The following is a 27,281-nucleotide window of genomic DNA, read 5'->3' on the forward strand; positions in this document are numbered from 1 at the left end:
AGAAAAATTAAATGAAAAGACAACACCGAAATCTACAGGAAATTTAGGGAACGTAGAAGAAACTTGATATGATAACTCCCAAAAAGCTATGCTGATGAGCAAATTTAGATTAAACATGCTAGAACTGAATGTTAGGAAAACATTAAAGGGAAAAAATCTAAATGTTTGTATCGTAAAAAAAAAACTGAAAACTTAAAACATTTTTAATTTATTGTCGATCGTATATTAGGAAGAGATCTAAATTCATGCAACAGCCATATCTGGGAGATAAAGAGAAACTAACAGCAAGCATCGCACATTTCACGTCTGTCGAGAGCATAGAATTAATTTAGGAAAGAATTTACTAAAAACAAAGTACACACCGAAAATATACTGGTACTGTACCTAAATCAACACACGCAATCGCAGAAAAGAACGAGCCAGAGAGCCGTTGAAGAGATTAATCCGCACCATATTACTACTAATTGTCTATGAGCGGTGATAAGTAATTATAAAAAATAGCAAATATACAATATTTTGTTACAAGTAATTTTTCAGAGTGAGATGTTATACAGTAAACTTAAGCATCATAAATATACAGGAGGAAGTGTTAACCGCAATTAGTGTAAAAATGTGGAAGGTCTAATCCATTTTTTAATTTGCCAGGAATATAGAAAAAAAAACGAGGCAATTGAACAACAGCACTCATAAGAAAAGGACATAAATGTAATAGGAAATTTTTATTCCCTACAGTGTTCTAAAGAAAAATAAAATCTTATATCATATGCAGAGAAAAATACAGACTGAAATAAAAGAAGAAAACATTCAAACTATTAGACAACGCTGCATGAGTCACTGAGGCGCCGTTGCATAGGATAAGTCTTAACCCTGGACCTTGAACCGGAACCTGTGCTTTGATGCGTATATTGTGAAGTGAGCTGCGATGCATGCGTGCAAGGCTGCAATAACACTACCGTATGTTTAAGGATTATACGTGTCAGCCAGTCTCCTTGATGATAATGTTATTATTTTCTGAATTTAGTAAACGTTTCGTATATTAGATCAACTGTGAAGTTCAGACTTCGCGAAAGCAGTCGGACACATAAAGTAGGAAGGACCATCCACCAGCCTCGTAATAACCAGGTAACTTATTTCCTTAGTTTTAACTCAAATAAAATGCTGATACGAATCTTAGCTTGTTCATGGAAAATACGATGCTTCAGGCTAACATATTTTTCTAATTGGGATGGCTGTCCTGTAATTTATGCATTGCAAGGGTAACCTTATTGTTGGTGCAAACCACTCGGTTGAGCCCGTACCCTCCCCACGATGCCCATAATTATGGGGAATGCTTGTGGGACCAGGGGGTTTTAGGGTGGGGAAAAAGTTTTGCGAGTGGCCATACTTCAGTCAGATAGTTAGGAAATCTTATATTACAACATACCTTAGGCTGTTTAGTTAAAAACAACTCGTAGTTAATGAGTGTTAACGGTAGCAATCGCAAATATAAATCTATAAAGTATGAAAATATATTATGGACAGTTACGGGGATGCATCTTAACCCAGCCTTACCCAGCCTAACCTAACTAGGATCGTGGAGCACATCCTAACCTGATCAAGAAGATAAAAGTCATGGAGTGAAATACATGTGGATTCATCCTAACCTAAGGGTGCCAGGTCCTGACCAGGTTAGGATTCCCCTCCCCAACCTGCCCTGCCCTCATTCTAACCTGAAATAGAGTGCCATGGAAAGTAAATGGAAATACAGTAATTCTTCTTGTGTAGAATGCAGAGTGAGGGTTCATGACTTACTTGGGAAGGAGGGTCTAGGGGGAACTCCCCCTCGCCAGGTTAAGGCACAGTCTCCGAGGTTAGGTTAGGTTAATTCAAGTCTGGTTGGTCATATTCCCTCACTCAGCATTCGTTCCTTCATCTCACTTAACCTTGGGGGTAGAATTGTGACCAACCAGTAGGCTAACTGACCTTTCCAGCCAAAGTTTATTTTGCAAAGCAGAGAGATTTATCATTTGAAAAGATTACCTTAATTCCAGATGAATAATCTACATAGATAGTTTACATTATCTTTATTATGAAATTTATTGCTTAAGACCATATTTTACATTATCTTTATTATGAAATTTATTGCTTAAGACCACCTTCATCTTTACATACAAGGCAGCCATTATTAAACTGAAGAAAATGTTGGAGAATTGATTGCATTCTGAAAACATGTGGATGTTTTTGCACATGAATTTATATATTTTAATTGGCGGAAAAAGCTAGGTTATTGTATATGCACAGTAAGTGATTATCACCACCCAATGTCCAAGCTTCTTATGGGAAAAATGTCAAAATGATCATCATTTAATAATTTCTGATGTTAAATTTGGTGTAGACTTGGTACTAAAGTATCAGTATTACCCTGTATTTTTTTATGGCTTAGGCTACTAGCCCAAAATGAAATGCAAGTAGGTTTCATAGGGTAACCCAGTCTCTACAATATTCAAGTGCTGCAGCATCAGCATTCAGTGTAGGCCAACAAAGCCTAATAGTTAATAAGTGGTTATTTAGTACGTACAATAGTAATTTAAATGGTGATACAAGAGCAAAGTTTGGCCGAAGTATATATTTGTTTTGTATTAGATTCTGAGGAAAGTGCTAGCCACTTGAAATTACTATATTGTGGCGATTTTCCAAGATGGCTGCACAGTACCTTTAAGCATGTGACACACTGAGATATATTGACTATGGTTTTAATTTGTAGGTTTTTTCCATGACAGTACTGACTCTGATATGAAAATGCATGTACTTTCCAGTTCCCGGTAGCTTTTAGGAATGGGGTCAGTTGTAGTCTAGATAATTTTTCAGTTTTATTTGACCTTCCTCACTTGGAAGGACACTGAGGGTCTGACTGATGAATGACAAAATGACCTCAGATCTGCCCAGCTTTATAGGCAGAATGTGTGGCATTTCCTTCAGTGCACTTTCTATTGGCTTATACTACTTCATCTTGATCTGGCTTTGCTGGATGAAGTATTATTGGCTTATGAATTAATGGCATGGAACAGTGGCATATTTTTTGCTGAATTACTGTAATCAGCATAGTCTTACATTCTTTGGAATTAACTAGTGGTGACATTAGCACTTAATTGTTTTTGTCCTCTTACAGAGTTTGCATTTACTCTAGTGTTTCTCATTTTGATTCTGCATCTGATCATTCATTTGATATGATTTACATCCAGTGCGATCTGCGCTCCATCTGAATAACGTTGAAAGACCCTGTTATCCTTGGCTTGGCTCTCTTGCACTGGCACAACCTGTCAGCTTAGCTGTAGCTGTCTACCATTTGAGGGGCTTATTAAATAGCTTTTTTGGATATTGAACCTGAGTTGCATAGCACTGTCTCACCAGTATACCATGGTAAGGGAGACACACTATTTGTCTGCACCAAGGCTGGCTATAGCTAATTTGTCCAGGTCAATTATGAGTTTTGCTTTCTAGATTAATTGCATTATCTTGGCTGATAAATTTCATGAGTACAGAACTTCTTGTATTCAGGCATCAGAGACATGCCCTTTGTACACCACCATCTGCAGAATCACCCATGTTTGTAAAGGAAAATTAATAAGTAAAATGATGTAGAAATGTAATTAAAAAACAATTTTTATGATTTATACTTGTTTTACCATACACTGATTGTCATCGAGTAACAAAAAAAATTGGTCGGTCAGCGAGTAAAAAAAAATAAAATTGGCTGTCTTATTGGAATTTTTCATGGCTGGCACCATTTCCACAAAAAGTGAAACAGAGGCAACACTCATACCAAAGTTCATGCTTTGATTTTCAACTGAACCACTACATAAATATATTTAAAATGCTCTAAGAAGACTGAATATACTTCTGCATCTTACTGAACAGGATCCTAGGAATGATAATTATATGAAAGGGTTAGTATTAAGCACTGAATGAACATAGCAAAATATAAAATTATCCCCACCAGATTAAATAAACATACTCTAGAATTTGTTTGTACGTTGAGTATATCATAAGGATATATGGAAAGACGACTAAATGTAAATAATATGTCATTGTTCAGTATAAGCAATAAAATTTCAACATTAATGCTTGGCTGCATGTCACCCATCATTACCCGGAAACATTATCGTTCATCTGGCTGTGGTTGCTCACCCAGTGGAAACGGATGGCTTCCTAATGGAAACGCCTTTCACCTTTTAGCGTTTGTTCGATAAATGGTGAAACAAAAAACATTTACATATACAGGCTACAGTAAGGCTGTTCGATAAATGGTGAAACAAAAAACATTTACATATACAAGCTACAGTAAGGCTGTTCGATAAATGGTGAAACAAAAAACATTTACATATACAGGCTACAGTAAGGCTGTTCGATAAATGGTGAAACAAAAAACATATACATATACAGGCTACAGTAAGGCTATCAGTGCAAGTCATTAAAATTAAAATGCAGACCATACAAAATCTAAATCTGTTATACAGTACAGTATACAGTACTAAAGCAATCTCCGTTAAAGTAATTGGTGTGTGTGAGGTGATAAAATGCAGTGTTCCTGAAAATTTAAAGGCGATTTTGAATGAGTTAAAAACAAAATAAGGAAATGTACACAGTCACACGTTAATGCAGACCAGCTGGAACATGCAGACCAGTTTTTTGTTTTCGTAGACACGGTCTAGGACACAGGCTAAAACTACCTGTGAACCCGGCGTAGGGTTGTTTGATTTTTCTGGCCAACTTGCCGTACTCTGACATTGAAGTAAAATTGTACATATACATACCCACACACACACATGTTTGAAATATTCTGGTTTTACAGTATATATTAACTCAGAATGATCATATGGTAGTTTTTTTAAAGAATATTTTGACATACACATTGACTTCTTACAAAAACCAAGAAGCCTGAGAGAGAGAGAGAGAGAGAGAGAGAGAGAGAGAGAGAGAGAGAGAGAGAGAGAGAGAGAGAGAGAGAGAGAGAGAGAGAGAGAGAGACCAGTTCTTGCTGTCAGGAGAGTTGAATGAATTTGGAACATGGGCCACGGCAGCAAATGGATGAGTGTACGAAAAATGAGGATTAGTACAATGTACAGTTCGTAGCATTTGTACAGTAATTATGTGTTTCATGAAATGGCAAAACAATTCTGATCTAACATATCACAACTTATAATACCTTAAAAGTTTGCTAGCCTATAAGATACGAGACTCTTCAGGTCATCTTGATGTGCCGGTTCTGAACACTTGTCTTAAACTGAGAGGCAGTACTCTCACAGCACAGCAGTAATGCGCAGAGATAAATCAATGGGCTTTGAGAATTCCCAACCGGGTTTGTTTCCTGGAGTGGGCAAGAATAGGCCTAATCATGTGTGGAGTAATGCCAAAAGGAGACTCCTCCTCCTCATCCATCAGCTGATATCAGCTGATATGCAAGTGCCGTCAATAGCTGCCTGTTTGAAAATCTTCAGCAGTTATAAATTCTCGTAAGGGGGTCACTATATTTCACTTACATCACCTTTTCTCTGGTAGTCTCCCACTCTTATGCAGTTTTAATCAACTTATATGTTTTTCCACGTAGCCATTCACTGTGCCTTAAGATTGAATTTTGTTAGTTTTAGCTGATTCCTCAGGGCATTAGATACCAATTAATCTCTATCTTCATATTCAGGTCATGATCACCAACATTTGCAACAGACAAATTAATGTTCATTTTATGTGCATCATAAAGGAAAGCAAGAAATCTAGTTTTTATGTTAAAATTTCTTGAATCCTAAAATAAATTTCTGTAAACGACATGGCATTGACAGAAACAGCATGAATACATATGGAGAGAGAGAGAGAGAGAGAGAGAGAGAGAGAGAGAGAGAGAGAGAGAGAGAGAGAGAGAGAGTTTTGATGACTATAAATATATCGTGGTAGATTGTAGACACACATAGTACCTCATAAGCAACACATACACCAGCATTGATAAACAGTATAGTTTTGGAAGACTTATTTTCTATTCTTATTAAATATAGAATAAATGGTGAAGCTTTCTTTATCGTTTTTCAGCCACTCCTAAACCCAAACCTGCATTTCGTTATCATCAATGCTAAAATAACGATTAGAGAGCAAAATTAGTGATGATTATCTCAGTAATGACACCTTTGTTAGTTGACCTCGTCCCATTTCTTATTTCCTTATATTTAACGATGTAAAAAACTTGAAAAAATAGTATGAGAAATTAACTAACAATATTTTTACGTGGCCGCAGTGAATGGTACAAATTTTGTTACCGATCAGTGCTTCAATGTACAATTGAATAAATAGCTGAATCATTTACAACTGTAGTGGTGTTAGGGAAATTAGATAGAAAAAATAGAGAGAGAGAGAGAGAGAGAGAGAGAGAGAGAGAGAGAGAGAGAGAGAGAGAGAGAGAGAGAGAGAGAGAGAGAGAGAGAGAAATGTAGACAGTAGAAAAGAGAGAGAGAGAGAGAGAGAAACATAGACAGTAGAAAAAAAAGAGAGAGAGAGAGAAACGTAGAGAATAAAGGAGAGGCAGAGAGAACAATGATAATGCCTAAGCTCTTGTTGTTGTTCCCTTTGCCTCTCCTAATCAGAGAAGTTTTTTAGAATTAACCCATTCATACAAGTTAGCAGGAAATCCAGGAATCAAAAAGACAAGTAGAATCATAACCAGAAATTATTTTCGGCCACATTGCAGTGAAGATGCCAAGAACTTTGTACAAAATTGTGAAGTTTGTAATAGAAACAAGGGTAACGTAAATCCAAAGGCTCCACTTGAAAAATATCCATCGGAACTCCAACCATTCCAGTGCGTGAGTATGGACTTTTTAAGTCCATTTCCTACCACTGTTAGAGGGAATAAACAAATATTAGTCTTTTTAGACTATCTATCAAGATATGTAGAGATTGTACCAGTAAGAAATAGAGATGCAGTTACAGTAGCAGAAGCTCTTAAATCTAGAATTATTACGAGACATTCGTGTCCACAAGTTCTTCTTTCTGATAATGCAGCTGAATTTACTAGTGAACTTTAAGAAAATTATGTGAATTTTATGAGATAAATAAATGTCAAATAACAGCATGTAAACCAAGTTCAAATGGAGCAGTAGAAAGAACAAATCGTAAAATAAAGGATATCCTGAAAACTTTGGTTAAACCTAATATTGGCGGTCCCCGGTTTATGACGGGGGTTCCGTTCTTGCACCGCGTCGTAACCCGAAAATCGTCGTAAGCCGGAAAATCGTCAAAATCATAAGAAAACCTTACTTTTAATGCTCTGAGTGCATTGAAAACGATGTAAACTGCATTATTATTGAGTTTTACATAAAAAAACCTTCAAATTATGATTATTCTGCCGTTTTGGGGCCATATTTCTTCCGTCGGATCGGCGATTTACGCCGTCGTAACCTCGAACATGCGTCGTAAGCCGGAAATAATTTCTGATGAATATATTTGAAGAGCGTCGTAACCTCGAACGTCGTAAGCCAGAACCGTCAGAACCGGGAGTGCCTGTACAGAAGACTGGGATTTAGCTTTGGAAGACGTACAGTTTACTATAAACAATACTGTAAATGAAACAGTAGAAGAATCACCACATTACTCAACAAACCATGGTTGTTGTGCCCACGGCAACAATGGTTTGGTTCAAAGCCCTACGAATGATCTGAAAAACGAATGAAAACGGTGCAATATATTTTTACAACCTTCAGTCATAGTTTCCAGAATCATTCTTAATTTTTCATATGTATGTATGTACAGTATATATATATATATATATATATATATATATATATATATATATATATATATATATATGTGTGTGTGTGTGTGTGTGTGTGTGTGAATGGATTTTGATGAAATTTTGTAGGCAGTTTTGGAATGTTAATGCGAACAGGTGATTAACTTATTACTTATTTATTTTAAACCACTTTACGGTAGAAAGGTTTAGATGACGTAATTGAGTACCTCAGTCTAAATTGGGATCTAGTGCGCAGGTAGAGGTCGTGACGTCACGCGGTCAATTTGCGGTCCTTGGTGCTTTGGTGATCTCTTGACTATCAGTCTGTTTACAAATATTGTAGACCTTGCTTCCTCATATTTGATACCGGTATTGTCCGTAATTGTTGCTTTCTTGTTTTCTCTGTCTTATTACCCAACTCTCGTACAGAATACGGCTGCTGAAAATAGGAAAAAATAAGGATCCAATTCTTCATATATTACCTGCGGACGACGACAGAAGGAAACGGTGGATTCACCTCAGTAAACGAAAAGATCCTATTAACGCTGATATTGCACAAATAGGCAACATACATTTTGAAGCTGATGTCTGTGTGAGAAATATGATGTAAGAAGTGCATAAAAATCAAATGAAACTGAAGAAAGGTGCAGTCCCAACTGCATACACCCATAATAGAAAATTCCCAAGAAATTGATAACTTTCTTTTTCTTGTAAACTTGCAATATCACAGAGATTGTGTTTCATACTCTCCAAAAGACATTCACTGCACTGTAGTCATTCACTGTAGTCATCACTAGCCGGAACAAAGGAGAAAGTTGTGTCCCATGTAATTTAGTAAGACAGAGCCTGTTTTGATTGCAAGTGTGACCTTGAAAATTAGTACACCTAATCTCTCTCTCTCTCTCTCTCTCTCTTGTGTCATATTTCGCTTACATTAAGTAACATTTTGTTCATATAGACTGGTAGTGATTATTATTTTTGTAATAGTAAGGGGCAAAACAAACAAGCAGTTTTATCGGCACGTCATCAAAAAACCTATTCATAGTTTACAGTTCATAAGTTCATAAGAATAATTAAATTCTCTCTCTCTCTCTCTCTCTCTCTCTCTCTCTCTCTCTCTCTCTCTCTCTCTCTCTCTCTCTCTCTCTCTCTCTCTCTCTCTCTCTCTCTCTCGATGTTTCATGTGTTATTAATTGTTTACATTCTATTTGTTATAAAGAAACTTGACTACCATAATTTTCTGTGGCTTTTACTGTAGTAATGCATTTTGATCTTTAATCAAGTGTGCCTGGTTCAGTACAAGGAAAGTGGGTGCTGAGAAGTAACGCTAAAAACGACTTTTAGATAAAATTGTAGGTCAAGAAAACAAAACAGCAAGGAAGGTTTTTAAAAAAGGTGGTCGAGATTGTCAACAGTTGAAGAATTACAACGTGAAATTGAGCAGCTGAAGAAGGAGATGAGTGATATTAAACGAAAGTGGGAGGAAGAATTAGTAAAGTGGAAACTTGAAAAAGAACAAATGGAAATTGAAGGAAGACTGGGAAACTGGAAAAGCCAACTGGGAAAAAGAGAGAGCCAAATGGCTGGGTGATAAAGTCAAGTGGGAAAATGAGAAAATATAAATGCACTATATGTTCCATAACAGTTTAGCCTCAGCAACTGCTTTTATTAAAAATAATTTTGTAAGATTTTTTTTATCTGATTAAGTAGAATGTCTCGTAGCCAGGAAAACATTAATTGTTGGATGGATGATGACATTAGTAAAGCTCTAACTTTACAAAATTTGAATCCGTTGTCGCCGCCTTATATTGGCACGGGCTGTTGCTCATGGGCAGGCCGTAAAGTTGAGTCCCAAAGCGTACAGATTTTTAAGAGAACTGAAATTTCTGTTTCCTTCCTAGGCAGCCTTATATCAATGGTCAAGGAAAATAGATATGGAACCTGGTATCTTATAAAATCAAAATAAAACATTGCAAGATATGATTCACCTACCTGTAACAATGAAAACTCTGGGATGCCTTGTGATATCTTGCAAATCTCTACCGAACTTGCTGAGAATGGTAGGTGAAAAATTTGCAGTATACAATTGACTTACAAGTTGAATCAAGAGGGACTGGAGCACTTTTTTGGCTGTATACGACAATGGGTACATGTTATCAGCGCCCATCACCTGTTGAATTTAAACACCATGTTAGAGCTCTACTTTTAGGGAAAGAGAGCACCCTACTAGATGTAGAATACAATGTAGGAAATTGTATTAGTGATAATGTGACTGGCCTCGTTTTCCAACTTGGCAACTAAAGAAAACAAGTAAGAAATGGTCCTAAGTTTCTTCGATTAACATACACTATTTTACTGTTATTGCCTACAAGTTGATATTAACAAAAATAAGTAAATAAAAAGGATTAAATCAAAGAAACCTAGAAAGTAATATGATGGAGAGAAGCCAGAAAGAGCATGGAAAATGGAAAATACCATTGAAATTGAGTGTAAGATAAGATAAGGGACAACTCTGTATTGTATAGTGATACATTGTATTGACAGAAAAGGCAATAAAATCAGTACAAAAAAAAACATTAACTGTTATGGTCTTTGGATAATTAGACAGTGAGGTACTAGTGTTCCATAATACTTTATTTCTTAAGCAGAAAAATGTGGCAACCATCAGCCATCTCAGTTGGTGCACACCCATGCCAGTAACAGAACAAGCTCACATCCACAAATGCTATTACACAATACACTTGACATTAACCCTCTTAGGAAATACTGAGAGTTAATACCAAACTAAAAAATACAGTAGTTGCATTATACCATCATACAAATTAGTTTACCAAATACTACTCCTCTGTTACAGATTGCTTCAAACTTTGGGTTTGATTCAACCTCGATTTCTAGTCATCTTTTTTGGACGACCGTTGTAGTTGTATTATTTTTTTAAACTGCTTTTATAAAAATTAAAATTTTAGTTAATTTTCTCTTAAACTTTCAGATTTATTGATGAAGTTTTAAATAACCAAGTAAACTAGACACTAAAAGTAAGCTGGATGAGATGTTTTCCTTGAAGAATGTTGAAGGTTTGGTGGCTGAAAATGAGCAACTTCCTAGTAAAGCCAGGAAGCCATTCAAAAGGTAAAGTATAGAAAGAGTAGGTATGTGACCTGTTGGAAGGTGAAGCACATACAGTAATGTTCCTTGTAAAAAATATTGCAGAATTGTAACTATGCTGTATTTTGGGTAGAAGACTAATTTTTAATTAATTGTAATTGAGCAAAGAGTCAGAACAGAATGAAAAAACAAATGTATTAGATCCTCAGATGAACTCTAGGTCATCTGAAGGTAATAGATTTTAACAGTATTTATACTCCATGAAGGGACTATAGAATTTATTAAATGTTTCGAACTTGGGTAAGGTTAACTCAGTTTGAAAATGTACATATATACCAGTAAATTAGGGCAAAAACATTTTTGCACGTCGTTGGGTTACCAGCTGTTTAATGTCGTGGTTTTTTGTTAGTAATTTTAGTTTTCTCCATTTTACAGGAAAAGACAACTTTCAAAACGAGAGCCAGATGAAGACCCAGTAGCTGAGAAGCCAAAGCCAAAGAAAAGTCAGGGTGCAAGTGGAACACACAATTTGACCACTGTTAAAAATTATCCTAGACAAAACCCCAGTATAAGTGGCACAGGAGGCACTGGTGCTGTTAAAAAGAAACCCAATCTTAAAACAAAGCAAAGCATATGTGTAGAAGAAGCATCAAGTGTTGCTAGCAGTCAAGGAAAATGGAAACAAAAGAAACAAGTGAATCCAAATTTAGCTGGAGTTAATGGCTTTCCTGCTACTACAGAGAAGTTTAAGCAAAAGAAAAAAGGTTTGAGTTTGGCTGAAGGTGGCAGTATTGCTGTAACAGAGAAACCTAAACAGAAGAACCGTAATTTCAGTGGAACTGGCAACGTTACTGAGAAAGTAAAGCTTGAAAACAGAAAGTTCCAAAACCAGAGAATAAATGAAGTAATGACCCCTCTAGCTGGTAAGGAGAAACCCAAGATGAAGAAACCGCAATTCCAAAGTACAGAAGGGACAAGTGGCTCTGTTGCAGGTAACACTGTTAAGCCAAAAGCTGCTTTCCAACCTGTCTTCGTGGCTAAAAAGAAGAAACCTGTCAAGGGGCTAAAACAAGGCAAAGTCACAGCAAAAGAAGAAAATGTTGGTCAGAAGTCGAATAAGAAGAAGAAGAAGAAGAAAGAGCAGACTGTAAATGTAATTGATTTGCAGCAGCTGGAAAAAGACCTTGAGAGTTGCATAATGTTTAACGGAGAAGGAGCATCAGCATTACCAGAATACAGTTACCAATTTAATGATGGCTTGATGATAAGTGATTGTCATTCAGAAAAGGATGTCGTTGGAAAGAAGCTATCAAAAAAAATGAAGTCCCTTCAGCTTAGTAATAGTGTTGATAAACAGTCAGAAAATGCCTCCAAAAAACTGTCAAAGGCAAAAAAAGGTGGAAGGAATGCAAAGAAGAAAAAGGCAAACAAAGCTGAAGAGAGGGTGCATGAAATGGAAACTGAAACTGTTGATAACAAAAAATTAATTTCAAATCCTAAAGAACTATTTAAAATAGGTAAAGATGCTTATATTGTAGTTTTACTACCTGGTCAGTCATTATATGTGCATGGCATTGTTTCTGTCCAAGTCTTAGTTGGAAGAGTGACGGTTCTTGGATACAGAATGGATGAACTAGAGAAACAGAATATTTTCTCTTTTAATAGTCATGCGCTTCTAAGTATAAATGCAACTGAGGGCCATAAACTGAATGCTTCTCGACATTCATATCTACTTGATTATGGTCTGTCAAGACAGCAACTTGAAGAAGCTACAAAGAGAGAGGTAATGATTAATTATTTACCATTCTTTATACAATAATAAATTTGTAACTTTACGACAGGTAACATATCAGCTAAGTGGGTTACCTGAAATTAACAACTGTTTCCAAAAATTATAGCCTGCAAAATCACCCTAATAGCTTATTCTTCTGTTTATTTGCACGTAAAGTAACTTAGTTTTTGGGAATCTCATTCCTTTGTTTTTTTCTAGACCTTTTTTGGAATTTCTAGCTTCTGTATTCTTAGTTGACAAGGTTTTTGTCATTAATATATTGTACTGTATAATGTTATGTAAAGGTTTTAAACATATTATGGTGTTTTTTAAAATAATTTATCATATGGCACTGAACTAACTTTGTTGCAAATCATAAGGCAGTCAGAATTACAATAAAACATTACCAGATATCACTGGGAAGGGACAAGGGAACAACCAACCGTTATGCATATAAAGATTTAAGAAATATGAATTGAAGTATTTTTTTACTGAATACAAACACGTATTTATCTTTTAATGGTTCACACTGTGCCATAACTGATACGATAGAATGTCATAGTACGTTTAGCAATTGATAGTATTTGATATATACTGTAGTATAGTAATAATACTATAATTGAAGGTAAGTGCACACACACTGTATATGGACTATGGACATATGATGAGCTTCCCTATCTAAATTGTCTACCAATATTAATATTCCTTTTGTTTGTTTTACTCCATAAATTATGTTTTTGGTGTATTATCTTGCATTATGAAACTTATTGAAACTGGTTAGATTAAGAAATTTTTGTTGAACTTTTCATGTTGGGTATTATTGAATCATACTATAAATAATGGAACATGATTCTTGCTTTTCTTGCAGGTTGAGCCACTGGTTATTTTTGAGCTGAGAAAGACATTTTTGCCCATTGCAAAACAGCTTGCAATTATTGGAAATCAGCAAGTGATGGTACCCAAAGGTAAAGAAGGTCATAATACCTTATATGGATTAATTGTTACAGAAGAAAATTGTCACAAATATGATCTTGTTCAGGAGTCAGCTGAGTGGAGGGAGTTAATGGAAAATATGCAACTCTATTTGGAATGTGGTAATGGTAAGTTGGTAATATAGTTTTATTGTCATGGAGTTGAGTCATTTAGCATATAGGTCCCAACATCATAATGCTGCATAGGGTATTGTTGATCAAGTCTTAATTTTATGGGAGAACTGTAGTGATCTGTGTTAATGCAAGGTGTTCAGCTGCATTTTACATTTGTATATTTATTGTTTGATTAAAAAAGAATGAACCTGTGCTTATATGCACTTTATGTGAAGTAAATAATTAGGAAGCTAGGATAAAGCAGTTAACAAAACCTTTCAAGGTTCTTTTAAACCTGTAATGATGTTCTTCACATATTAATGGTTGAGGTGTCTAATGATGATTGTCTCTTACAAGAACGGTGAAAGATTAAAAGTGATAATATTTGTTTAAGAAGATTCTGAAGATGTGGTACATGTTCATATGTAACTGTTAGTTGAGGTGATAAATAAAATTTATGAACATAAGTTGGGGAAAACATAAGAAATTGTTTCTTGTTACTTTTGTATGCTTATACATCTGTGTGATATGAAATTAGACTTTTATTCAGGTTAACAGTAAGTAACAAATTATAAAAAACAAAATAAGATTGTAAACTGCTTGCAACTTCAGGTACTGCATACTGTGTCACTAGCTGTTCATTTTGTGATTGAAAACATTGCACTGATGATACATAGTAACTGGCACTTGTGTTGATTACTCTGCAGTATTATTGCTTTATTTTAGTTTTTATTTTAGACAAAAATTTCAGAAATTTCTCAGCTGAATCCTATTCCCAGTGGCCCAGATTGGGGGGAGACAAGTAAACTGAGACACTGGTGGGCTTTACTAGGAACAGTTAACAAAACAAAGAAAGTGAGAGATGCATTTAACATGATAGAACCGCAAATTAATGATTTTGGAAAACTGTCATGTAAGATAAAAAATCACTACTGTAGTTTCTTAAATGAGCATAATGCAAAATTTTTGTTTTACTGTAGTCTGAGAAAATTTTTGCTGTGCTTCCATTGTAGATGTGATGCCTTATTAAATAAATTTCTTGAATTGAATGTTAAAGGTTAGTTTAGACTATGTTAGGAATTATGTGGAATTGCTGTTAGCTGTAAGAGAACTTAGAACGTATTCAAGTGTAGGCATAATATAAGGTTTTTCTTACTGAACAGACTGTTACTTATCAGAAAGCCAGACCCTTGAAGAGTCTGTTAAGTTAAGGTACAGTATTACTGTATTGTAGTATTCATCTCCTAGAGAAAATATTGCTGTAAACTACTCTAGAACTTATGTAGAAAATAAGTATTTTAACATTTGAAAGAATTATAGTTTTTATTGTTTTTCAGCCCCTCGAGTGGTGTTGTGTGGTGGCAAAGGGGTGGGCAAGTCGACTCTGTTCAGATATGTTGTTAATCGTTTGCTTAGCAAGAAAGGTACTGTAGTCCAGTGTCTTGATACAGATCCAGGCCAGTCAGAGTTCTCTGTACCATCCTGCCTCTCGCTCACACAAGTTAGTGAACCATTGCTCGGGCCTGCATACACACATCATGCCAACCCTTCTTCAGCAAATGTGAAACAAATAATGGTTGGAGTTGTTTCACCCCAGTTTGGTCTACAGAGGTACATTAAAGCTGTGAAAGATTTGTTTGAATTGAGTAGAAAGCATCCTGATCGACCTCTTGTTGTGAATACCATGGGTTGGACAGTCGGCACAGGATTAGATCTTATGTTGGATTTAATAAGAATTGTGTCACCATCACATGTCATTCAGATACAAAGAAACTATGAAAAATCGAACTTTGCTGTGCAGTTAAGTGATTTTGTTGTCCAGGATTACTTGGGAGGCATCTGTACAAAGCGCAATGATTGTGAACTTCATTATATTCTAACTGAAGTGAGAGCATTGTCAGGCAGAAAAGATACAAGTTCATTCACACCAAAACTCTTGAGAGAATTAGCAGTGATGCTGCAACTTTCTGATATCATAATTGACTTTGCAGAAAATCCCTCTGACCAGGAGGATGGTTCTCACACACTGATTATTCCATGGCCTGAGGTTGTCCTTCATGTGTGTGGATCAAAGATACCAAAGGAGCGAATACTACAAGTGCTGAATGGTAACTTGGTTGCTCTTTGCCAGGTTGACCCCAAAAAGGTTGAATTTATTTCTCCTGATCTTCCTAAGCAACTTACAGATGACTTGGATTTTGGTCAGTGCTGGGGATGGGGTGTTGTCAGAGGCATTGATCCCTTGACAAAATCCCTTCACATTTTGACATCTGTCCAGTCAGAAATTATCAGCACAAAAATTAATGCAGTAGTGAAGCCAGAATTGTATATCCCTGACAGATTTTATAATTTCTTCGCAAAAGGTAAGTTAAAGGATCCTTAATATTTTGTATGTGTGTTGAACCAGATTTTGATTTTTTGACTATGGAAAAAATTGATTTTAAAGTGCAATATTAGTACTTCTAAAGACATTGCTATACATGTATCTGTCAGTTATAATGTTTATTTTGAAGCATAAAAAATTACAGCTGATATAAAAAGTTTCTGGTCAGCAGCATTCAACAGTTTTCGTGATTCTGATTTTGAATTAAGGTGTATGGTTAAAAGTTATGCTAAGACCCAAATACAAACTTTTTCTTTGAAATAAATATAACTTATCAACCAGATGTTGAAATGAGGCTATAATTTGGTTTCTAGATTGTTTTCTTAATGTTCCTGTCTTTATCTACCATTTGGTGAGATTTGTGTATACAGTATAGTCAGCCAGGTTTGTCATGTCAGGTACTGTAGTTCATAACTTTTCAAATTATTTAAATGTGCCAGCAACACATGCAACCTTTCAAGTCCCAAGTAGCAAGTTGTAACCAAACACATATAACTACACCAGTTGCTAACCTGGAGCTATTGAGTGACACACATGATGATGGCTATGCTTGTATTTCAAAATACCTACTAAAGTTCAATGGTGATGTGCCAGAAAACACAACATTCTACTTGTTTGCAGAGAACAATGTAAATTATAACGGAAGTTACCATTTTTTTTTCTTCTAAAAATTTCACAGTTCATGCAAGCTGCTACTGTATTTGCAGGCCTACTTTTCAGTGGTCTAACTAAAATGAAACACTTGTTCATTAAATATTGGTATGTCGTTGGAAATACACTTAAAATCCTTAAACTTTTTGAGGACTACCATCCTTATCACCATAGAATGAAACTAGATAAAAATTTCAATAAGGACTGATTATTTATATCAAGTTCAAGCTTAAGCTTATAACTGCAGCTACTTGATTATTCTTGTTTGTTATGGCTATACGTACATCTGCTGCTCACTATGGGGCACTAATCCAAGTTTTGGGTCACAAAAATCAGGTATTTACCTCTCCATCAGTCCAAGGAATGAGTCTGGATAATTGGCTTTCCTGGCAAATCTGGAGAGATACGTGCTCTAGGGACATGGTTGGCATTTATCTTATGTAAAGCATTAAGAGGTTTTAATTCAGCCACTGTTAGTATAGGTTACTGAGAACCCCTTCCATAATTTTGCAGCACTTTACATTATTTGTATAAAAGTTTACAGTCATTTAAGTTCATTTCAAGATTAAAATCCCTACAATGTGTTGCGATTGCATTAGTTCTATTATTAACATTAGTGGCCCTTCAGTGCTCCCACTAAGTTTTCCAGAAATATATTCTGATCTCTCCCATGCAAGCCAAATTGTAATTATTACAGCTGATAACATATGTCCCAATTTTGTCATTTTTGGTTTGTTTTTACAAGGGATTTATGGGCAGTATTGATAAAATTAAAAGCAAATTTGTTGTTTATCCCCCAGATAGTGAGTGATGAGTTCTAAATTTTCTGCGAAAGGCAATTTTCTTTTTTAGCTATTTGAATGGTTGACATGTCTTTTTTTTTTTTTTTATTAGAAACTTTATCAAGAAACCAGGTAGGATGGAGTAAATCATGATAACATGTTTTTTTAAATTTATGTATTCATCTTGATATGTAGGGTCAGAAAGTCTATAGGCTCTTAGAGAATGACCTACTGATACTTTTTTTAAGTCAGAAGTACTGTATGGTGTGAAAAATAGTAAATGTATGGCTTTATAGAACGCTAATTTTTAAAACCATCTTTTTATCCTTTTTTTTCTTTCTACGGATGCTTTCCAGTCCTGAACTCCAGGGTTATGTTGGAGGACACCTGTCAGCGCCCATGGCATCACCTGGGCGTCTATGCCTTCTGCGATTTGTCTGGTAATCACTCATCTTTATGTCACCCCAGAACTCAGGATAACCCTGGTGGCTCCTTGTAGGCTAGAAACGTCAGTGCTAGCCAGCTCATTTGCAGGGATGGAGCATTCTCTTCATCCTTGCATTGTGGGAAGGCTCTTTGATGTCTGGAATACCAGTGATTGAAGATCCTTTAGGAAGTGAGGCTTCCCAGCATGTTTAGACCTAAAGGTTACATACTTTTACATTTCTGTGTTTCCAGTGTTGAGGTGCAGTATACCTTTGCTTTATGGGGAGAAGGAAAGGAAGGTTCACCAAGGTTGAGTCTTCTACTTTGTCTTGCTTTCTGCTTTACAAGTCACAAGCCTAACCCAAGCTGTCACCAGTGGCAACATGGGTACATCAGATTGGGATAGGACTTTGGAGGTACTAGTGATTGGTTGTGATGTCAGAGACAGTAGCAGAATTAAGACAGCATGTGACCTTATGCCAGTTTGCCTAGACCTTGGACTTTTGGTAAATTTGACATACCAGGATGTGGTCATCAGTACCAAAATGAAGTTTCAGTTTTGCCCTCAGTGGGAGAAGTTTGGTAGGAAGGGGAGGGAGGGCATCAAGTCTTAGCAAGCCTCATTAGCAGAAATATGCCCTCAGTGAACCTGCCTAATCCCTATGGTTCCTTTCTCTCCTTCATTCATGTCTCACTGCCTTTTGTGGGTACTTCTCCCTCTCTGGGGGTTAGTGCTCGAGGAGTGGAGGATTCCTGCCACTTGCTCACTTCAGAGGATGACACTGGTGCTGAGGCCAAGTGCCCCCCTACAATCAGGTGTTGACTGCAGCACCCACTTCGCATTCCTTATTTAATGACTGACATCATTGTTAGAATAGTTGCAGAAGATCTGGCCCTCCCTGATCGTCCTTTGTAGTCCATCATTTGCACCATTTTTAGACACTCTGGTCACTGAGGAGAGAGGTTCTCCTTCTGTTCCCACTGCTGCCTTATAACTTCCATTTTCTTATAGGGGTTTTCAAGGGTCTCCTAGCCTTTATCATAATCCCAGCTGAGCCATCCCGCTTTGTCCTTGTGGCTGAAAGAAAGTGGCTGGCAGTGGTGAGGGGGTGAAGGGTATCCCTCACTCACCTCCTATGACCACCAGTCGATGTCCTTGTTGCCAAGTTCACTGACCTTTCCATCTCATGCTGGCATTACTCCTCTATAAAAGGCGCTGGTTTGTATGCAGATAAAAATTCTACTTTAAAAATTTTGTTATGGTTTACAGGTTTATTACCCATGATGGTGAGCAATCCCCAGGATCTCCCATTCTGGGAAGAACTCTTTAAGTTAACTGCACCTCCATAGATTCCACACCATCCTGGACAGTGTGACTTCATGCTTCAAGCGCAGACTCAGAGGTAAAGAATTTTTAGCAGATGTAGACAAAGACATCACTAGACCTTGCAGAAGATTGACTAGAAACCTTTGTCTGGCCAGTTAGTTTAGTGAAAGGGGATGTCTAGCAAGTCAGACCCATTACACCAGTAATCACAAGATTTTCTGCCACTTTACATCACTGTAAGAGATTTTCTGTCCCTGTCATCAAGTTTTTACACTCGGAGTTGAAGATGCTCATCCAGCACTTGGAGGAGAAGGTTCCTCAAGGATCACTCAAACCACCTAATTTAGATCTCTCATTTGTCTTGGAGTCTTATAGACCATTACAAGGCTCTCCATAAATCTTCTTTGCTGGATCTCACATTGAAAACAGTCTTATTAATGGCATCTACAATTTTTGAGATGGGTCAGTGAGATTCATGCTTTGTCTAGGAAGGTCACATTCAGAAGAGGTTGGTCCTTTGATGAGTTTGTCGTATGCTTCTGATTTCATTGGATGATTCATACGACTAGTATGCGTGACTGTGCTGTACCACAGCGTCTATCTTTTGTAATGATAAGGATCTCTTAATGTTTTTGTGCAGTGAGGGCAATCAGGCTCTACTTGCTTAGGACTAGAAACTTCAGTTCTTACCCTTGGGCCAAAGAGAGAAGCAGCTGACAAGGAATACATGCTCTTTTTGGCTTTGTCATGTGATTTTGGGGGCCTATGGTAATGTAGTGAATGTTGAAGCTGAATAGGTGAGAGTGCAAGCCTGTGAAGTTAGAGCATTATCCAATTCTGTTTTATTTAAGCACAATACCATTCTGCTGTTCTTACTTTCTGTTTAAAGAGATAATATGCACAGATGGTTCAACTTTTATTTGTTGGGGCCAGCATCTATTAGGCCCATGTTTTACTAATGGGGAAGTTAGGGATTCTTTGCCTTCATCTTCACCCCAGTTCATACTCATACCTCATTAATGGCATTGTTACAAGACATAGGATTTCACAGTTTTTGCCCTCCATACCTTTTGTTGATGATAAGTATAACATATTTTGTAATCTTAGACACTTAATTGTTACAAATGTCTTGCTTTATGTAACATAGGTGTACTGGTTACATACATAGGATTGTATTAGTGACAGAAACTGATTTGTGAGTCCACAAGTTCTCTAGCTGGATTCTTCAGGCATGTAAAAATTTCACACTGGGATCTTCAACATCACAGCTACCCTCCTAAATAGTGATTTAGCCATATATGATTGATGGGGTTAGGTTTTTATAAGACAAAAGCTTTTCATATAAACCCATTAATCCTGATGAATGCCTTCTCTTAGCCTAATGAATCTCAGTGCTTTACATTCAGTCTTCATGAAAAGTGAATTAGTTAGTTGATATACACTTAGGGTCCACAGTGAGTATGTACAGTAGGATTTCGTCTGTCTGATAGGCAGAAGACTGGTAAACAAGGTAATTTGAGGGACTCTTAATAAGCCACCTACAAGATTTGTATAAATTGCATTATAATATAAAAGTATAATACTGTACTTCACAGTAATAACAACCCATATATTTCTTTTCTTGCCTGTTAGTCATAGTTCCATATGGTAACTCAGGAATCATTTATATTGAAGGGTCCCATATGGGGGTAGGTCATCAGTGCATCTCACATGGTACACTGTAGGCATTGCTTAACCCTTAGTGGACAGATTGAGCTTCAGTGTGAAGTAAAACAGGTTTGGGGAGGTGGACGAATTGAGCTTGAGTGTGAAGCAGAATTACGCACCGCTGTTATGGTAATAATGATTCGAAACAAAGGTGCCAATACTTCTGTATGCTATAAATTCACTAATGGCAACTTTTATACAGACGTGAGAGTTTGGCCAGTATCAGTAATGCTTGTGACTTCAAGGAGAAAGGTACTGCATCTCTCTCTCATGAGTCTTTGTGTAAATTTGCTTGTAAATATACGAAGGGGTTGCTGTTGTTTTTTGTTTGTCTTTTATGATAGTATGTCGGTTGTAAATGTAATTTTACAAAGAAAATTGCAAAGAAATATTAGAAAAAGCATGTAAAAGTAAAAAAAAAGTTACTGAATCTTCCTTCTCGTAAACTTACGTGAATATTTTACAACAAATATGCAAAAAAATTTTACTGCTTTTATTTCTTATTTGTTTTGATATTGTGTGAGCAGTAATAATAATTTTACAAAATCCAAAAACCTTTTTTATTAGAAAAAACATATATAAGTTGGTAAAATTTATGATTGTCTTGTAAATGAGGCCCCACAAGGGGTTGTAAATAGTAATTTTCAACTTCTCGTGAAGGTAGGGAAAATTTTTTAGAATTTTTTTATTTATACAGTGTGAATGTACGTGTCATTCTCTTTCCATGGATGTGGTTTTTATTTTATTTTGCTGACCTCAAAGTTTCCCCGGTCTGGGGTGCTGCACATTGATAAATTATGCCGTCCCTTAAGGGTTAAGGTTCTTTGCAGCATCTCTTTGGCCCCTAGCTGCAACCCCCTTTCATTCCTCTTGTTGTGCCTATGTTCATATTCACTTTCTTCCATCTTACTTTCCACCCTCTCCCAACAATTATTTCTTTACTCTCAATTTCCCTTATAGCGCTGAATGACCTCATAGGTTCAAGTGCTTGGCCTTTGGGCTAAATTTTCATATTCCTCCTGTACTGAAGGAGCAATAAAGTTTATGCATAAAGGTGTTCTGTGCTGTGAAATTTTGAATTAGGTTTTTATATTTTGTTTTTCTTTTCAGGGGAAGGTCCATATTTTCAGAAGATGCATAGGTCAGGTGCCGGAAGATTGAAAATTAGTCGTCAGATCAAGCCAAAAATGGCAAAATTTGGACCAAAGAAAGATAATTAAGTTCCTTAGTATCTGTGAAGTTAGCCATGAGTTATTTTTATGCATTGTTTATATTTACAATAATCATATTGTTTGTTTCCTGCTTGAATTTTACATTTTTGTAAGTAGCTGGTAATGCTATTTGCTATTATTGAAAATAAATTTTACATTTTTTTAATTTCTTTAATATCCTATTTTAGAGGTGTTTTTGAAGTCTGATATCCTAAACTAATGAGGATTTACAATTCATTACTATGAATGCTTCTTGAAATGCTAATGTCTCTTTCCACAAGATACAAGAAATGTTTTTTATGTATTTCAGGATTTTTATTAGATGATTTTCTTGTATTAGCTAAAGCTCTGCATTTATTGAACTTTATTAGATTAGAAATGTTATGAAAAGAACGTGGTATAAGTAAGTCAAGATTACTCTATTTTTGTCATTTTATGAGAAAGAACAGTACTGTACCATACAAAAACTGCTCTGACTGCTGAAAGCTAGTTTCTTTGTTGAAGTACAGAATAACAAAAGTTTATGAAGTGAAAAAACCAGTAGAATGTTTAACTAAGTTTCCATTTATCTTTTTCTTCTATTTCTGTGCCACAGAATGGCTCCTGAGCTAACCTTGAAGGTCCCTGTTTTCTGTTGTTGTCCATAACAAGAACTTAGAAAGATTAAAAGAGCAAGACAACACATCAGCTAAGCAGGATACAAAGATTAGTATAGGATGCTTGAGGTTGTGCTTTAGAAATCCTTGTTTAACTTTCATATTTCATAATTTAAAGTTTTCCCTAACTGTATTGTAACATAGATTCATTGTTTGTAATCCATTCCGCAATGTTGATATTGTGTATGATACCTGTCCTGTAATGTTTACAATTAGATGTTGTATAGATACAAGATACAAGGAATTTCCTTTTCACTAAACTCATACACTGTTCATTCTTGCAGATAATGAAATATCAGTTGAAGATGGTAATTACATCGAGAACAGAATTAGTGATTATGTTGATAATCTAAAATGTTAAAAATGTGTACAGAACTACTGGCCTGTGTTTGTACAAACTTTTACATATGCGTTAATGACATGTTGGTGTTAAGAAAATTAAATTTAAATGAGTGAGACCTACCCTTCTAATAGAAACCATATTTTGCTTGCACTCATTTTCATCTGTGGTATTCATATGACTTTATTACTATTCTGTGCTAACTTTTTTCACCTATTTCAGTATGGACGTTACTTCAAAGTTGGTATGTGTTTTTTTTTTTGCCTTCTGATCTTCTAATTAGAAAACCAGCTATTCAGTATCCTTGGCTACATTTAGAAATTTGATTTTGTATGTCATTACCTTTTTAAAAATGTTCATATTATTGTATGGTACTAGTGTTTTTCTACTGTAAAGTGTATAATTGTATTCTATGCTTTAATGCTTCTATATTCTTATCCTTGTACAGAACAAATCCACAGAAGTGGTGATACTAAGGTGTTACTGTGGAACTAGGAATTTGCAGGTCTTGCATGAAAGGCCTTGCTGAGGTATGTAGCACTATTGTGAATTACTTATCCAGACTGAATACTTTGTTGTGAGCTGATGTAACCTCATATTTCAAAACTCTTTCAGACAGGAGGGAAAGGGCACCATGTTGAAGGATAACATGATTTTCATTTTGCCCTTTTATTCTTAATTTTACTCTAAATTTTAATGTTACTTTCATTGCTTATGTTCACTTTTCTTTAGGTTTCAAGTTTAGTAAATCTACTGTGCCGCCTTTGTAGCTATGGCCCCATGTGGGCAGAGGGTCCGATCTTCATAGGTGTCAAGCCAGAGTATGACTGTGACTACTTGCTTTCCAGTAAATTAACTTTATTTGCTGCTGGACTCAGATGTGCAAGAAGTGAAAGTATTGATGTTTATGCTGTCTAGTTGGTGCAGTATTGACAAACTTTTTTTGGTCAAGATTTGTATGTGTAATAATAACAGCAAAAGATCCCTTTGGGATAATTTGTCTGTCATTGTTAACTCAGGCTGTAGGATTTCATCAAGCTTGATAATATAGATTATGTAAAATTTCATGAAGAAAAATTACTCATGATTATTTGCTGTTTCTATGACTAGTAATGCTGTAATTGATGTACCAGTGACCAGTTTGATTGCTTTAGCTGTCATGCCAGGTAGCTGGATTACCCTCTGCTGCCTGCAGCTCCAGTGGCAGCTGTTTTGTTTGTTCTTTCATATATAGTTTCTTTCCTACTGCTTTACCAGCTATTTTGAAGGTGGCTGCTACACCTGTTTCTGCACACTCAACTCTTGTATTCCCTGCTGCATTGGAGACAACTGCTTTGTCTGTTTCTGCACATTAGTTTACTGTTTATGCTGTTTGCTTTTGAGGCAATTGTTGCTTCACCCTTTCATGCATGTGCAGCTCCTGGACTGCCTGGTCTCCTGGTAGTGATTGCTTTGCATGATCCTGTCCTCTGATGCATGGCTCTTGCATGGCCTAATGTGACTGTTGAGTCTACTGTTTCAAGGATGTGGATGGCAGCTTGTCCAGTTTCACGGGTACATTTGGTTGTTGCATTGGCTTCTGTTTTGTTTGAGATCTCAGATGTCCATCTTCCATCTGCTCCTGACTGATGCAACCAATAATTGTTCCTCCTGCTGTTGCTGTGATTGCAAGTTTGGTCAGGCCAATATTGTTTCTTGTTCTGGCACCTGCTACTACTTAAGGACATCTGCCATGTTTCTGCTTTTGCTTCAGTTGAGGCTGCTCTTTCCATTGTTGATGGTGTTGATTAAACTTTAGGCTGCACTGGCTCTTCCCACTGTTTTTCAGTTGGCATTTGCTGCTGCATCCTCTTTGGCTTGAATGCATTCTTCTCTGCAACTTTTGTCATTCTAAACATTCATCTATTTGGTACCCATATTATGTGGTAGTGCAGGCATAGGTACATGCTCTTCTGAAACAAGGTATTTCATGAAACCTTCCTGAGATCACGACTGTCTTGGGATGTCTTACTTCAGTCACTGTGGGTGTTCCTCACCCGTCAGCAGCAATTGTTGTCATAGTCACAGATCTTTTAAGGAACCAAGGCTATTTGGGATTCTTCTTTGATGAATGTGAATTTTTCTTTGCCAAGATCTACGCTGAAATGGAAGGTTTGTAACAGCCGCCAATTCTAGGAGAAGGCCCATGTCTCCGGAAAGTGGACCTTTATATGCTTCTTGTCTTCTTTATCAATAGAGATTCCATCCTCTAGAAATGTGATTTCCTATCCCAGACCAACCCTCCTGAGAGGAAATGTTAGCTATAGCGTGTGAGGTCTCTGATGACCTTTGTCTCCCAGTCATGAGGTCAGGAGAATTTTCTGACTATTGTTGTGATGACCTTGTCTTCTGCTTCTTCACTCACCCAAAAGAAAGCTATTTTGAACTGTCCTGTGATTTTGTTTGTAGGTGGGGTGTTCCTCAATGATGCAAGAGGAACCTTCTTTTATGAAAGTACGGACTTTGTCTGTAAGGTGTTCATCCTTCAGTGACTTGGTCAGCCATAGTAAGGAACATCTGCCATGGAGCTAAGACCAGAAGACTTTTTGGCTTCCTTTCACCACAGCACCTGAAGTTGTGATTGCCAAATGGCCTTCTCTTAGGCCTTGTAATTCTTTTGAAAGAAGTTATTGCCAGGGCAGTTTTTGCTTTGTCTTCAGTTACATTGTCACCTGCCAAGAAAGTTATGAAAGATATACTTGTGTGATTTCCTTGCCTTTGTTATTTGGCGAGACTGGCTACAGGAAATCATTAGTTGGAGACATTTGTCTCCCTGCCAACAAAGGAAGGAAGGTATGTCAGTCCCTGCCAAGCCTCCAGTTCTAAGAGGAAGGAGGTGTAGGAATCATTTGCCCAAGCATCAACCTCAGCATGCAGAACTAGTTCCTTCAGTAGCTCTTAATATTTAATGTGGAAGTGTTGGTTCACTGAACTCTTGTACCTGTGTACAATTAGGATGCTTACTTCCATTTACCAGGATAACCAGCACTGAGGAGAGACTTGTGCTCCATCTAAGAGGGAAGCTTTTTCCAGAACTATGCCTTTGGTTTGTCCTGGTGACCACTCCTCAGGTCATGAGTTGCACCAAACTTTGACTCAAGCAGCAACCTGGATGTACTAAGGCTGTTGAGAAACTGGGTGACTGAGGCAGCAACAAGGCTGAGTCTGTTTATGGTACCTAAGCTCTTATTGGGCCTGCAGCTCAACTGGAGGACATCAGACTTGTTTCCATTTCCAGATTTTCTGTAGGTGGTGGTCAAAATTTGTCATCAGCTGAGTTCTCCAGCCAAATGGTGGTAGTCTCAGCTAGAAAACTTGTCTCCCCTGGAAAGACTGGTATCACAGGCCTGTTCAGAATAAAGTCCCTGTAGTTGTAACTTCCAAGGTATTGGTCAGCTGTAGCTTTCACAGATGCTTACCCAGTTATCATCTCTAAAGTAGTACTGTAAGTTCTCTGTGGTAGCAGGACCAAGGTCACTTGACAGTCAATGTACATTTTGTCCTTTGAGCTTTGGGACGTACACTTCACAGTTGCATTGACACTCAGTGAGGGAGCTGACAGTGACCTACTCAGAAGTTGACGGGAAGCAGCACATCAGCCAGCTGGAATTGATTGTGGTTTTTCTGATTCTCTAATGATATTGGTATTTGTACAGCAAATTCTTTCAAGTTTTTTAAAACAACATCACAACAACCTACCCCAGGAACCAAGGAGTAATTTCAGAGCCTATGTCAGCTGCAGTGTAAATCTGCAAGTTAGCAGAGGCTAACATTCAGAGTTGTTTCATGGTGTGTTCCAGGAAAATGAAACATCGCTCAGACATAGCAGCCTGGAAGCTAGGTGTCTTGCTTTACAGTTGGGCTAGTTTCTGTGTTTATGCCTATTATTCATTCAGTCTGATCAGGCAGAAGCTGATGAGGTTCAGAGCCTCTAACCACACCAAGATGGCACTGGTCTGGTGGTTTCAATAGGACTGGCAGGTAGACCTCCAGTAACTGTTGGCATACCATCCAGGAGTTTGCTAACCTGGGGGATACTCTGGCA

At 36.8% G+C, this 27,281-nt stretch overlaps 1 protein-coding gene across 1 annotated transcript; it reads left to right on the forward strand.

Annotated features, from left to right (window-relative positions):
• Positions 1 to 484: 484 nt before the first annotated feature.
• LOC136840175 (polynucleotide 5'-hydroxyl-kinase NOL9) lies at positions 485 to 22,363 on the forward strand. Its single transcript, XM_067106656.1, has 6 exons — positions 485 to 1,122; positions 10,743 to 10,882; positions 11,294 to 12,641; positions 13,498 to 13,729; positions 15,052 to 16,077; positions 22,101 to 22,363. Exons 2-6 carry the CDS (start codon positions 10,803 to 10,805, stop codon positions 22,208 to 22,210), a joined length of 2,796 nt encoding a protein of 931 aa, XP_066962757.1. The 5' UTR covers positions 485 to 1,122; positions 10,743 to 10,802; the 3' UTR covers positions 22,211 to 22,363.
• Positions 22,364 to 27,281: the final 4,918 nt, after the last annotated feature.

This window comes from Macrobrachium rosenbergii, chromosome 7 (assembly GCF_040412425.1).
Source record: "Macrobrachium rosenbergii isolate ZJJX-2024 chromosome 7, ASM4041242v1, whole genome shotgun sequence".
Lineage (NCBI taxonomy): Eukaryota > Metazoa > Arthropoda > Malacostraca > Decapoda > Palaemonidae > Macrobrachium > Macrobrachium rosenbergii.